General features: G+C 37.2%; 1 protein-coding gene across 6 annotated transcripts in view; it reads right to left on the bottom strand.

Moving 5' to 3' along the window:
* Positions 1-511: 511 nt before the first annotated feature.
* USP45 (ubiquitin specific peptidase 45) overlaps positions 512-15515 on the bottom strand; it is a 73247-nt gene continuing 58243 nt past the window's right edge. For 4 of the 6 annotated variants that reach the window (XM_059177008.1, XM_059177009.1, XM_059177012.1 and 1 more), the window contains 7 exons: positions 14852-14908; positions 14375-14518; positions 11570-12245; positions 9725-9822; positions 7399-7485; positions 3930-4083; positions 512-3301 (listed from right to left, as the gene is read on the bottom strand). In XM_059177008.1, coding sequence (XP_059032991.1) covers positions 3171-3301; positions 3930-4083; positions 7399-7485; positions 9725-9822; positions 11570-12245; positions 14375-14518; positions 14852-14908 — 1347 coding nt within the window. In that variant the 3' untranslated portion in view covers positions 512-3170. Of the gene's footprint in view, positions 3302-3929; positions 4084-7398; positions 7486-9724; positions 9823-11569; positions 12246-14374; positions 14519-14851; positions 14909-15515 lie in introns of those variants that run through there. The other 2 variants (XM_059177010.1, XM_059177013.1) reach the window with 2 other exon arrangements.

The raw sequence follows: 15515 nt of genomic DNA, 5'->3' as shown, positions 1-15515 counted from the left end.
AAATAACAAAGTCTTAAATACAGAAACATATTTGGTTATGCCAAAAGTATTCCCATAATTGACACATAATCAAAATTTTATCATTTTAAATAGGAAAAAACAGAGGAAACAGGTTAGACATACCCTGTAAACCAGTTTCTAAATACAGCTAGTGAAACTTCTGTTTTACTTCTTAAACTCACTTGGCCAAGCACAACGGTAGTTGTTTCAAGAATCTGTAAACATTTCTCACTTATTTGTATGGTTTCCTGAGGTCATCTAAAAACTATTGTTATTCTAGCAGCTTCACAATTTAGTACCCCTGCAAATGTGCTTTCAAAATGTTCAGAATAAACAAGAAATTAAATGTAGGCCCATGAGGTCCTGGGATCGAGCCCCACGTCGGGCTCTCTGCTCAGTGGAGAGCCTGCTTCCTCCTCTCTCTCTGCTTGCCTCTCTGCCTACTTGTGATCTCTCTCTCTGTCAAATAAATAAATAAAATATTTAAAAAAAAAAAATGTAGGCCCATGAGTACCTTAACATACTTTCCCTATTACAAATCTATCTTTAGGAAATTCTTAGGTATCAAAATCAAATTTGTTCCATTTACCAGCAGACCCTGAAAAATATTCAGAAACTCTAGGCCATAAAAAAGTAGATTTCAGACTTTGCTCTTTTACCATGAGATGAAAATAAAGTTTCTCTTTTCATGTTACTTCTGGAATAATGTCTAAAACATATATAGGCTTCTCCATTTTAAAACATGTTAAAATGGTGTCAGCACAGTGTCTGACCCATCTCAGGTATTCAAAAAATACATACTTACTGAACAAATGTTAAGTTAAACATAAGAACTACTGCAGTACTTGAGTACCGAGGTAATATTCTAAAGCTACAATGTATCACTCAATGAAAAATCGTCTTAACTGGTACGCAGAATAAAGCTCATACGGTCTCCTCTTTGGTAACTACAGCACTGGTGCATTTCCTGGGTTATTAATGAAAAGAGGACTAGGCACTTTCCCTGATTCCTGCCCTTACCTGTCTCACCATCTCTGACTTGAGCTATGTAAGGGATAAAGCCAAGAGGCAAGAGAAAAGAATGCTCTTGTTTCTTTCCTATCCTTTTTCCTTCCTTTCCCTTTCTTTCCTTCTTTCTCTCACTTTTTCTCTTGTGTCTATTCATCTACCAATGAAACAGGAAGCAAGTGACCATCCAATGAAAAATATGTGCCTCCTAATGGTATCTTTTCTTAGGAGAAAAATGAGGTGACTTGGTATTTACATTTGGGGGAAAAGATGGTAATTGTCATTACCAATACGGCTAACTTGAATAATGAGGTTTAGCTAATATTTTCCAAAAAAACTCACGGCTCTGGTACTGAAAACTTCAATGTTCATGGATTACAAATAAACATAAAACATTGTTTAATTTAAACAGTTCAAACTGCTTTTTATAGGACCCAATCTGAGTTTGCAGATTAATTTATAAAGATATATTTCTCCATCACATTAAAAAAATTAAGAAAACACTATTATTTCAAATTTGAATACCTTAAAGATAGAATTTGTGCAATGACATTTTTAAGCTCTGATTTTTATATATTATTACCATCTTTAACACTAATCACAATTCCTCTTAACCACATATCAAAAGGCAGCACCAGTAAACTTGACAATATTATACAACCTTAAATGTTAAGAAGGGTCAAAGGCTTGGTTAAATATTTCCACACATTATCTACAGCCTCTACTCCTATCCTTCCTTCCCAAGAGGAAAATGAACTGGAACTAGGCACTTAGCCAGTAGCTGCCTGTAGTATGATGTGTTGGCACTAATGATTAGAATACTTGAACCATGCAGGTATGGGTTTTGATTCAGTAATACAAGACCCAAGTAGCCATTATTTTTTAGAATTTTATGCCTAAGTAATAATAGAAGCATGTTCATGCCAAGTATTAAGCCAAGACAGCTCAATAATTTGTATTCTGCAGGGAGGGTTTAAGTATCAAATTCTTACTGTATTTATTTAAAAACTGAAATGCCAACTTTACACCTCATTAAAATACAAGCTAAGCCCACATGAACTTATTAATGATGCTTGTTGGTGACAAAAGTGATCACAAATTCCAAAACCATGATTAATATTTACTGACCTACAGAACTAGAAAATTATATTTCCCTGTCAAGTATAATAATATAATTTGGTAATTTATATTTCAAAGTATCCAATGATCCCATGTGGATTAACAACTTCTTTTTACCAATTCCGCTTGTTATAATTATCAATAGTTATATTTTGACGTTGGCTAATTACATGCAGATTATCTTCAATTCCATCATGAACAGGCTGCAAATAATACGCTGATGATATATTTCAACATTTGTCTAGTTGTCAAAACCTCAAAGCAACAAGCTAATCAATAAATTATGTGTAGGATCCTATTACTGAAGCTACAGTGGTATCTTTTTATAAGGTGGAATCACACAAAATATCATGAGGTCACTGTACTTACTGTGTAAGTATATGTTATAACAATGTTTCCCACACAGCGGTATATGTACACCACTGGACAGCCCTGAGACATGAAGCGGAGTGCTACGTGGATGAAAAATTTTTCTCTAATCGCTATGTATTTTTAATGTTTATTAGGAATAATATAACTAGCACATAAAATGTGAAATATGCTCAAAACAAGGCTACGTTTAAAAATGTAAGCCAAAAAATTCAGGTTAAAAATAACTAAACAATGGCACACTAGATAAATACATACACATACACACACACACACATGAAATCAGAAAGGTGGTATGCAACTCACATTTGGTAAACACTGTTTTAAGGAACAATGTGATTAGCCAGCATCATTTCTGAATGCTGGTAGTAATAAGCCACATTATAAGGGGGGGGTTTCCTCTACTGCTGAAAACTCTTTTTTTTCCTAGGATAAATATTCCTTAAAAACATTTATTTACATGTATTTTAAGAATATAAGTTTGGAAGCGTTGAGTAAATTTAATTAACATTAAAAGGATTCACCAAAGTGGTAAAAATCTTCAGAGGCATTTGAGGGACATGCTATTCCTACAGAAAAGACTACAAAGGCACATTACTATATTATGGTTATGGTTGCAGCATTGAAACAAAAGTGATCTAAAATCATCATCATCACCAAGTATTACCAGATAATTATAATATTCTTTCATAAAAAAGAAGATACGCTTGGGCACTCAGCGCTCTTGATTCTGGAACCACCTGCACGTAAGTGTCACTAACATGGACCCACTGGCCTGTCGATTCACTATCAGGCTCCTTCAAATCTAACAAGACAAAAAGAAGTATAATTTTACAAAAAATATGCTCTTATTCTACATTATAAATAACAACGCATTCATCACCAACTCCATCTATCTAATGCTAGATCTTACTGGTGTGTTTCTTCTTGTGTTACACATCTTCCAAAATCAACCAACTCTTTCAAAGCAATATTGGCATCACTTCACTCTAAATACCTACTGAAATATTAGATAGACCCATGAATATTTATTTGCTCAAGGAAAAGAATCATTCTCACTGAAATAGAAAGAACAAAAGCAAAGCTTGCTCATTCATAAGGCAGAGTATGCACATTTTCAACCCCCACTCTATTCTGAGGACCTGGTAGGTCTTCAAAATCTTTTGGTGTTGTTAAGTAAAATGCCACTCCACTGAAATACACGATGACTCAACACCCTGAAAAACAGTGTGTCACTTCACACCATCTAGAAGGGGACAGCCTTATGATATTTAAGGTTCTTTACAATGATCGAAGTACTCTTCAAGGTATTTCTCACTTAACTTTAACAAAGTGAATCCACTGGAGGTATCCATGAAACAGAAGACCCCTTCCAGAATAGGAAGAACACATTCATTTGTTTTTAGGAATAACATGAACTTGGGATGCCATACCAGGTACGTATGTCTTTCCAGTAATATGCTGCAATAATTTCCTGGAGGGTGTTCTCACTTTCACATAAGCTGTGTAGTGACCTCCTCTCATGGAGCCACTGTGTTCCACCACGCCATAGAGACCATAGAGAACTTTATCTCCCACACTTACATTCTTTTGGACAAAGGAAAAACTGAAATTAGTAATTTTTTTCGTGAAATATTATAAAAAGGAAAATTAAGTCAAATGTATGTCCTGCTTAAACCAAGAGAAACGCATTGTTAAAACAACGAGTTGTGTTTCCACATGTATTAGACTGGCAAAATGCAAAAGCCTGACAACATTCTCTGTTGGCTAGGCTGTGGGGAAAAGAGTACTCACACACACTGCCTGCAGGAACACAAAGGGATACAACCTCTTTGCAGAGGTATTTCATGTTATCTAAATTACACAGGTATTACTCTTGGATTTATCAATCCTATTTGTAGGAGTCTATCTTACAGGTACATGAGCAAAATGTAAAAAAAAAAAAAATGCTATTAGTTATTATTTTGACAATTAGCTGCAGAAATATTTGTAATATCAAAAAACTGGAGACATGGGGATATAATGTACAATACATGGAATATAGGTAATAATATAACAATTTTGTGTGGTGACAGATGATAGCTAGACTTATCAAGATCACTTTGTAAGGTATATAAAGGGTGAATCACTGTATTATATACCTGAAAATGACATAATACTGTATGTCAACTACACTTCAATTAAAAAGAAATTGGAATAAACCCAAATAAATCAGTCCCCATTAAACTGGGGACTGGTTGAATAAATTATGATGCATTGAGTATTACGTTGCTTGAAAAACAGAGTGCAGACTATCTCAAAATACTGCTGTGAAATAATCTCCAGGATATAATGTTAAGAGTAAGGTTAAAAAAAAAAAAGGATACGTATTGTAAGCTGTCATTATTTAAGAGTAAAGACACATATACACATATCTGTTTATATTTTTAAAAATTACAGAGGAATAAACAAATTTTAAATGGTTCATATATAAAGGGAGGGAAGAAACAGGTGGAATGAACATGGAGTAGGAAAGTTACACTTATTTGAATTCACCTTGTTTCATTCATTTAATACATTTGTTTTTGGGACTATGTAAATATTTTATGTATTTAGCAAAATTTTAAACATTTAAGTTTGAATTTAAAAAGAAATCCCTAAAATGAAAATTTAAAAATTAAACAGGTGAATAATATATTCTGGTTGGCAGCATAATCGTTCAGAGAGAAACCACTAAGGTTATATCAAGAGAACCCAGATGCCAGCTTGAGAGCCTTTCAGTAGCCAACTATGGACCCATTTATATTCTACTAAATATATTAGAACACAAAAAGAAAAGTGTAGTAAGCTGAAATATACTTAATGTGTTTCAATTCATAAATTAATAATCAGAAATTAGGGGTGCCTGAGTGGCTCAGTGGGTTAAGCCTCTGCCTTTGGCTCCCAGGGTCCTGGGATCAAGCCCTGCATCAGGCTCTCTGCTCAGCAGGGAGCCTGCTTCTCCCTCTCTCTCTGTCTGCCTCTCTGCCTACTTGAGATCTCTCTCTCTGTCAAATAAATAAAGAAAATCTTTTTAAAAAATCAAAAATTAACTGATCATAGTTTTCAAGGATGCCACTGAATGAATTCATTATTCTGAAAACTGGTTTAGAATGGGAGAGGTTAAGAATCAAAACATTTATCCAGCCTTTTCTATAAAAACTCTTTTATAACTAAATAGATTAAAGGAATTTCTCTCTGTATAGATGTGTTCAGCTAATCAATGAAGAAGGAATGACAGATTTAAAATACCACCATCCTGTAATTCTTAATGAACTCGTGGATCTAGCACTCGGGCATCAGTGCTTGCTAATACCACAGAAAGAAAGGTAAATGGCATTATGTGCCACCTGAGTAAAACAAAACAGAACAAAACAAAACAAAAAGCCCTATAAAATAGTCTTAGCAGGGGGAACAAAAAACATCAATCCTGTATCTGTTCAAGGCTCTTAAGAGCCAACTATCTATTTGTAGGAAATAAAGAGGACAGGGGAAGAATCATCAAAATTTAAACTACGGAAACTGCCAGAGAGATGACTCAATTTCTTAAAAACATAAATTACAAGGGAGAAAAGGGGAGAGAGGTGGGAGAGGGGAACTAGACATTAGAAGAGACCAGAAGACATCCAGTCATTAAATGTATAGACCTTACTTGATACTAATTCATTTTTAAAATTTCACTTGTGAGACAACTGGAAATAAATACATTAGATGATATGAAGAAGTGTTGCTGTTTTTGTTTTGTTTTGTTTTTTAGTGTGAAAATGGTATTGTGGTTATGTTCTTTAAAAAGGGGAGGGAGTGATTCTTCTTTTATAGACACACAAAATAATACTTATGAATGAAATAATGCCTCCTGATATTTGCTTCAAAATAACATGGGAAGTAGTAGGTTAGCATGTGGATATGGCAAGACTGGCCACGTACCTAAGGTTTTAGAGCTACGTGATGGGTGCTATATAGGTTCTTTGTACTGTTCTGTCTACTTTTGTGTATGTTGAAAATTCTCTGTAAAAAGTACCTTTTAAAAATATGTTTTTGTAAATTTAATATAAACCCTGTTGCCACATTATCAAATTCTATGAATATGGAGTGTTACTAGTTGATAGATAGTGCTGGTATTCTGCAGCAGATAAACTGAATCTGCCAAATAGTTGCTTTTAAGATATTTTTGTTTTGATTAATCAGTGTAGTAAAACTATTAAGTACAAGAGGCATTCCACTCCATACCACAAAATCTAGACTGCTAACCAGGAATCATGAACAGAACATGTTACCCTATAACATGTGGTTCCCTCAATGGAGGCAAAGCCATTGATTTCACCTACATAGTTCTTACATACATACAAATACAAGCAATTATAAACCAGTCTGATTTCTGTACCTAATTACTAACATATTATCGATTTTAAAGTATCATACTCAGCTGACAAGTATACTATTTTCAGTAGTGTAGATGAAATGGCATGAAAAACATTGCGCTAGAATATTGACTCACAAAAGAGAATGAACTCCACAACCGCTAAAACTGTTGTCAATCAAGCACATCATTCACAAGGAACAGAAGAGGTCACAAAATCTGCTTACTTCTCTCTGCAACTATCTGATTCCAGCAGCACTGACAAGCAGCACTGATCTTCCTGACCACCATGCCTCATGGTTTACACAACTTTCCAACTGTCCCTTACTCTGTCTCCCAAAGGACAGAAGTCATTCAGTGTGTTAAGTGTCCCACGTTATGGATTTAACTTCACTAATGATAAAATTCTCTTTCAGAGAAACTGAATGAATGAATGAATGAATGAAGGTATGAAAGAAACAAAGGCCTAATACATCTAATCATATTATTTACATGTCAATTAAACATCTTAATATATACAATACCTTACAAGTAGCAGAACAGAATGGTGCTAAATCAAGCACAAGTGGAAAATCTACATGTCTGTTTACTTTTCGAAGACTCAAGCCAGCCTTAAAAAGAACAAAAAGCTATTTTTAATGCAAGATCCATCTAAATCACTGTTACTAAGTAAAACCAAAAGAAAAATCCTAGAAGTTAGCTTTCTTAATAGCTATAAAAACATGACTAACGAATAGTCCAAAACCGACATATAACTTTGACACCATTGATTAGTCTGTAAATATTTCCTTTTTAACGGTATGAATTATTTCTACCATATGAATTATTTCTGTAAGTTTCTAACTTGAGATGCAGTAACAAATATAAAATAACTGTGGTACATCATGAAATTGGCTTCTCAGATGTCACATGACCCTATCTTGTTCAGAGTAACTGTGCATATACACCCTTCACTAGTCATTCTCATGTAATGAGACACAAAACATCCATTCCTGCTCTCCTCGGCCACTTCACTTTCACTGAGTTTCTAATTCTTGGCCATCAAAAATCAAGAATTTAGGGGGCACCTGGGTGGCTCAATTGTTAAACATCTGCCTTTGGCTAAGGTCATGATCCCAGGGTCCTAGAATCAAGCCCCAAGTCAGGCTCCCTGCTCAGCAGAAAGCCTATTCTCCCTCTCCCACACCCCCTGCTTGTGTTCCCTCTCTAACTGTCTCTCTTCTCCGTCATATAAATAAAATCTTAAAAAAAAAAAATCAACAATTTAGTCTAATTTTTCTGTGGATACGGATGGGGGTGTATAGAGAAAAACCTCTTCTTGCCTACCTATGGCCTGCCTGAAACGTTGCAGATATATTATCAAAACTCCTAATCTTTTCCTTGAGATTTCTTCCATGGGTTTTATGCTTAGAAAATCTTCCTCCCAGGCAACTCCCACGAGTTCCCTCCCTCCTTGGGAGCTTTGTACTATCACCTTGCTATTTTGCTATCACTCAATAAACTCTGCTTTGCTGCCCACCAAAAAAAAAAAAAAAGAAGAAGAAGAAAAATCTTCTTCCCAGAGGTCAGGTTAACATTCATTTAAGTTTTCTTCTAGTCTTTTGAAGATTCGTTTCACACAGTTAAAATATTAATCTAAAACTAGTATTGATACATGATATAGAGGGAAGCTTTACATTTTTTTTTTTTTTTAAAGATTTATTTATCTGACAGAGAGAAATCACAAGTAGACAGAGAGGCAGGCAGAGAGAGAGAGAGAGGGGGAAGCAGGCTCCCTGCTGAGCAGAGAGCCCGATGTGGGACTCGATCCCAAGACCCTGAGATCATGACCCGAGCCGAAGGCAGCGGCCTAATCCACTGAGCCACCCAGGCGCCCCGCTTTACATTTTTTAATTTCAGCTCTTTTTCCTAAATCTTTTATCAAATAATGTACCCTGTGGGGTACTGGCTGGCTCAGGTGAAGGAGAAAGCAACTCCTGATCTTGGGGTCGATCTTGGAGCCCTGAGTTTGAGCCCAAACTGGGTGTGGGGATTACTTAAAAATAAATAAACTTAGAAACAAAAGAATGCACCTCCTTCCCAAGTGATTTGAGATTCTTCCTTTATCATAACAAGAGTTTTAAATAATATTCATGTTTTATTTATTGACAATCTCAACCATACTGTTCTAATGATATAGTTTTATTTTTAAACTGGTGTCAAAAAAAAATCACCCATTCTAACTTTTTCCAAAAAGTTTTAGTATGTCACTTATTTAGTCTTTCAGAGAAATTTTTAAATCATTATATCAAATGCAAAAAAAAAAAAAAAAGAAAAAAACAAAAACAATAAATAAGACAAGGCACTGGATTAAAACTAAGTATAGAGAAAAATCTGACCCACTAAAAACACTTAGGTTACCTCTCACTGTAAAGTCCCTACATTTGCATTTTGTGGCTCTTTTGCAGGTAGTCCAAGTCAACCATGCTCAGCCCACCTATCCCTATCACTGGGCTCATGAGAACTCAGAAAGCTATGTGCACTTTGCTATTTCCCTGTTTCTAAGGATTCTTAATAAACTTTATTTTTCATTCTCTCTCTCTTCCATACACGTGTGCACACATGCGCACACGCACACACACACACAACTTAGGTTCCTACCACCCAAATCATCAAATACAGTATTATGAATTAAACAATTTTAATTAGAAAATTCTTGTAAACTATTGTAGCTGAAAAAGCAATAAATCCCTTACGACAGATTTTTATATTAAACAAGTTACTGTCTAATCCTTGACAGCACTTTACAAGGCATAGGGCTCTGTGAAACATATGACAAAATTACTACAGTGCCACTAAAAGGGCTTTTACCTGATGGAATCTTTTGAGATGGAGAATTAGGATGACTGGAACAGCAGAAATGAGCAATTGTTTCCTGGCGTTAGTATAAACTCCTTCTGCTTTCTTTTCTATAAAAAATATAATAATTTATTTGTAAAATTCCATTTTATACATTATATACCAGACAACAGAGTTAACATTCATGAAGAAGCATCGTATCATATTTTTAAACATGTTAAAGAGATTAGACTCTGGTGACAAGGGTGCCTCATATACTCCTTTCCAAAACTCCACTGAAATGAAAGCGATTTTTTTCAAAAAGCACGTGCTTATGAGGACAAAGAATAGGGGAGGTGACACTTGCAATGAAATTTTGGGAGCTAGGAAGCAGATGGACTAAAGCGATTATGTCAATGCCCTCCAGCCAAAGACCACCAGAAACACACCTGTAGTTGAAAAAATAGGTCATTACTCGTTGTAGTGAAAGGAGATCACGAGTCATGGGAACCACGAGGCATTTCAGTAAGAGGTTGTTAGAAAATGGGCGCCTGGGTGGCTCAGTGGGATAAGCAGCTGCCTTCGGCTCAGGTCATGATCTCGGGGTCCTGGGATTGAGTCCCGCATCGGGCTCTCTGCTCAGCAGGGGGTCTGCTTCCCTTCCTCTCTCTCTGCCTGCCTCTCTGCCTACTTGTGATCTCTGTCAAATAAATAAATAAAATCTTTAAAAAAAAAGTACCTGGGGTGGGATTTGAATATGGCCAACAGCATATTTAACTTAGATTAATAGAAACTGGTATTTCTTACTTCTCCCATCTAGACATTTCTTTAATTACTAGTGTATTAAGCATGTATTTATTCTGATACTTTGACACCTAGGGCCTTGCTGACATTATTTTTTTTTTTTTAAGATTTTATTTATTTATTTGACAGAGAGAGATCACAAGTAAGCAGAGAGGCAGGCAGAGAGAGAGAGGAGGAAGCAGGCTCCCTGCTGAGCAGACAGCCCGATGTAGGACTCGATCCCAGGACCCTGAGATAATGACCTGAGCCGAAGGCAGCGGCTTAACCCACTGAGCCACCCAGGTGCCCCCTTGCTGACATTATAAGGAAGGCTTCAGCCAGAACTAGGAAATTCCTAGATATAGTAAATAAAAGTGTGCCTCTCCTATGTAAACCAATCAAAGTGTGCCCTCATCACACTAGTGTCACATACTATCCAACTAGAGACAGCCCCATTGTCCCAGAGCCCACTGGAATTATTCAAAACTAATCAATCAGTCCCAAATTAATTGATTCCAATTCCTTCCCTGGAAACTACAAAAAGGCTTGGCCATGTCTTTTCCTCACTCCTTCTGCCTCCTGCCCAACCCTGGTGCTTCCCCATGTGGCCCTGCATGGCATGGCTTAGTGTCCTCCCTCCTCTTCAGAACTGTATGTAACACACTATCTTTTCAGCAGCGGCTTCTCCTGATCTATGCGCCTCACCACAACTGGTTACAAAGCCTGCATTTTGAAACAACTAGTCATTAAGAAGCGGAGTATTCTCTCCATATCACGGCTAGAGATGCACTAGGGAAATTTTTTCTTGAAAGATTTCAGAGAGCTAGTCCACCAAAATAAGATTCTGTGGATTTGCACTTTTCGAGGCAGAGATGGGTATTTCCTGTTCAATCGACTTCATCAAAAATCTATTTAGAAGTGCAGTCCCTATCTTCAGGGCTGAGATACAACAATGAAAAGCATCATTCATGCTTCCAAGCAGCTTCAGTGTAGGGACAAGGTTCTCAGGTTCCTCTATTTCGGATCTATACCCAGTGGTCACTGACTATCAAATACCCCGTGAATACCAAGAAAAACAAAAACCTAAATATTCACCTGCAGAACCGGTTTCCTTTTGGTGCCTCCGTTTCTTCTCAGTACAGTTCTCACACAGAAGCTTGTTATTCCCCATTAGTAACTCCATCGATGTAAACTGGTAGAAACAGGACTGAAGCGAGCATTCTTTGGAGGCGGTCACATAGCTCCGAGAAAGGGTCTGAAAGGCATTTGGGGGGCGAGGAGACAGCACGCGCTTCTCCTCCGAAGAGCATGCACTGCTTGGAACCCTTTGGGGCCTATCTTCTCTATCAAAGTCTCTCTCTCCGGGTACAGGGCTGCTCAGACGAAGTTCCGAAAGAGCCTCGGCCACTCGCTCCTCCCCGCGGCCAGGCTCGCGGGTGGGGGGTCCACCGGCCGGCGGCTGCGGAGAGGGGGCGCGCGGCTGCACGCGGCAGCCCCGGGGGGACGCGGACAGCACAAGCTGCTCAGAAGCACTTTCGGACTCTGAGGCCTCGCTGTCCGCATCAGCGCTGCTCTCAGAAGGGCCGGCGTCCCTCTCGCTGCCCTCCGTGGCGCTCTCGGTCAGAGACTCGGTGTTCGTGGTGCTCGCCGCGGCCGCGGCCGGGGACGCCCCGTTCAGCTCAGGGGGCCCACGTTTCCGGGGCACGACGACTGCCCGATCTTCTCCAGATGACCATTTTCTCACACATTTTCTGCCATGAACTAGTTGATTCTGTAAGTTGACAGTATTTTCAGAGAAAAGAATCTTTTGACCTTACTGAAAATAAATGCAAGGCTTATTTACACGTTCCGCAACTCTTGAATAAATGCTTTTTCTAGACCCTCTGACATCCATTTCCTAAATCTACCTAATCTACAATCAATAGAAGATATAACAACAAACAGCGCCAATGTAAAATTAATCTTGATACAAGAAACCCACAAGAGCAGTTACTAATCTGTGGAGAAAGAAGCAGGTCTTTGTAGAACAGAGCTGTGAGGCAGGCTTTTAAGTTACAATCCTTTTTCTGGAGTCCGGCCACTTCAAGAGCAGTCTAACAGAAAAAGCTAAACCTGATAATATATCAACTTGCCAAGTTATACAAATCATATCACATAAAAAAAAAAGTTTTTTTAAAATAATTTTTCTTTTTTAAAGATTTTATTTATTTGTCAGAGACAGAGGGAGAGAGAGCGAGCGAGCACAGGCAGACAGAGAGGCAGGCAGAGGCAGAGGGAGAAGCAGGCTCTCTGCCGAGCAAGAAGCCTGATGTGGGACTCGATCCCAGGACCCTGGGATCATGACCTGAGCCAAAGGCAGCTGCTTAACCAACTGAGCCACCCAGGCGTCCCAAGTTTTTTTTTTTTTTTTAAAAAGGTGCAAATTTAGATTGATTTCTTTAAGTTGTTATGGGATAATTCAACAACCAGCTATGTCCCTAGTGACATAATGGGTCTAGACAATAGTCATGAATGACTGGTGACATCAAAGATTACATATTAAACATTATGTGTATCTCCTTGGTGAAGCATACACCACCGGTTAAAAGTTTTCTTGCTAAGGGGTGCCTGGGTGTCTCAGCCAGTTGAGCATCCGACTCTTGATTTCAGCTCAGGTCATGATGTCAGGGTTCAGAGGCTGACCCCCATATGGGGCTCCACGCTGGGCACGGAGTCTCTTTCTCTCCCTCAAAATAAATGAAATTTTAAACAAATGTTTTCTTGCCAAAAATAAATAAATAACAAAACTTGAGCCTAATTAGGTTTTTAGATTGAACTGCCTTAGAGAGGAAATAAAGGGACTAAAGAAACCTATTAACACCATGGAAATGCAATAGCAAAATAAATTACTACTGAATGTGGGAATGTGAGAAATTATAGGAGGGAAAAAATGACCTGATTTCTTCAACAAATGCCCTCTGCTGGGAGCCTGCTTCTCCCTCTCCCTCTCTCTGTCTCTCATGAATAAATAAATAAAATCTTTAAAAAATAAAAGAGATATAAGAGACATGTGATTAAGAGATGGCAATCAACTGCAGTCGATAGATTTTTTTTGTTGTTTACTTTTTAAAGATTTTATTTTATTTTATTTTTTTTAAGATTTTTTATTTATTTATTTGACAGAGAGAGATCACAAGCAGGCAGAGAGGCAGGCAGAGAGAGAGGAGGAAGCAGGCTCCCTGCTGAGCAGAGAGCCCGATGCGGGGCTCGATCCCAGGACCCTGAGATCATGACCTGAGCCGAAGGCAGCGGCTTAACCCACTGAGCCACCCAGGCGCCCCTAAAGATTTTATTTATTTGACTGAGAGAGACACAGTGAGAGAGGGAACATAAGCAGGGGGAGTGGGACAGGGAGAAGCAGACTTCCCGCCAAGCAGGGAGCCTGATGCAGGGCTTGATCCCAGGAGCCTGGGATCATGACCTGAGCTGAAGACAGATGCCTAATGACTGAGCCACGCAGGTGCCCCTATAAATCTTTTTTAGATCCTAAATTCAAGCACACATTAAAAAGCAAAAACAAAAAAGGTATTTATGAGACAACTACAAAAATTTAAATAATGACTGGATATTGGCAGTATTAAAAGTTGTTAATATTTTTAGTTAGGATAATGTGCTGTGCTTATGTCTTCAAAAAAGTATCTTTTATATCAGAATTATTTCAAAATAATCTGAAATGGGGAAGGGGAGAATGTGGGATAGCTATAGATAAAATATGATTAGCCATGATCTGATAACTGTGAATCTGAGAAATGGGTACATGGGAATTTATTATACGACCTTCTCTACTTTTGTGTATTTTTAAAATTTTCTTATTAAAAAGTTTTTTTAAAAAACTTGTCTCACAAATGCATATAATCTTACCTTATCTTTAGATGAAGACTGGTTCTTGGTGGCTCTGGGTTGAGGAGTATTTTCTATAGTAACAGTGTCACTGTACTGACCATTATCTGTCGCCTGCAAACTTCTACATTTACTCATTCTTCCCAAAAGTACAGGTTTTGAAACCTATATAGATGTCATGTACATAACACAAAACTTCTTTAGGAAATAAATTCTGGATATCATCTACTTTTTAAAATTTCTAGCTCATTTGAAATTAGGTAACTTCCTTAACATTAATTCTCAAACTATAATACATAATGGTTTGAAGTCCCTGAGAGTAAGAACTATATCATAATTTATGCATATATACATAAATCCCAGTATCAAATACAGTATATGAACTCCATTATCGTATAAAAAAAGACTCGCAGATAATGTGATCATATGCTCAACAAATATCTAAGTATATGAACGAATAAATGCTCTTCCCAGAAGACTCATTAAGTTTCTCCTTACCCGTTCTTCTATTATAGGAAGTGAAATATCAATAAAAGGATCGTTCACTGAGGAGATCTTAAAAAGAAAACATATTGAGAAATTCAGTTAGAGTTCTAATATAGACAATGTAGAGTTTTATAAATTCTTAAAGAAATCAAACTTCCCAGGTAACTTAGAATTTCAAGTTAAAAAACATCCCTGGAATAAACCATGATTTTAATTGGGTAGAGCAGCACATATTGTTAATCAAAACAAGATATCCCAAAACCTAATAAATGCAACCCAGCTGAAATTTATAATATTGCCAATACGACTAACTTAGAATATTCAAAGTAACTTCAAAATAAACTGTGTTTAATAAAACTGATTAACTAAATTACATGCCACAACATAAATCAAATAGAAACATTAAAAAAAAAAAAAGCCAGAGTGCTTGATTGTGTTTTGCATATTCTTTAGGTGAACTCTGTTTAAAAGGATTCTCTCTAGCTTGTGAGCGAGAAATCAAGTTCTGTGTTGAAAATACTAGAAATTTAAGTAATGTCACGTTGACAAATGCTGTGCTTCAACATGACAGGCTAGAAGGAGATATAACATATAATCCTGATTTTATAAGATTACAGAGGAAAAGAAAGGTACGCCATAATCTGGGACAGGAAAATATAACAAAAGTTTACCCCTA

Source organism: Mustela lutreola, chromosome 6 (assembly GCF_030435805.1).
Source record: "Mustela lutreola isolate mMusLut2 chromosome 6, mMusLut2.pri, whole genome shotgun sequence".
NCBI lineage: Eukaryota > Metazoa > Chordata > Mammalia > Carnivora > Mustelidae > Mustela > Mustela lutreola.
The sequence above is the reverse complement of the archived record's forward strand: the minus strand, read 5'-3'. Positions and strand labels throughout refer to the sequence as shown.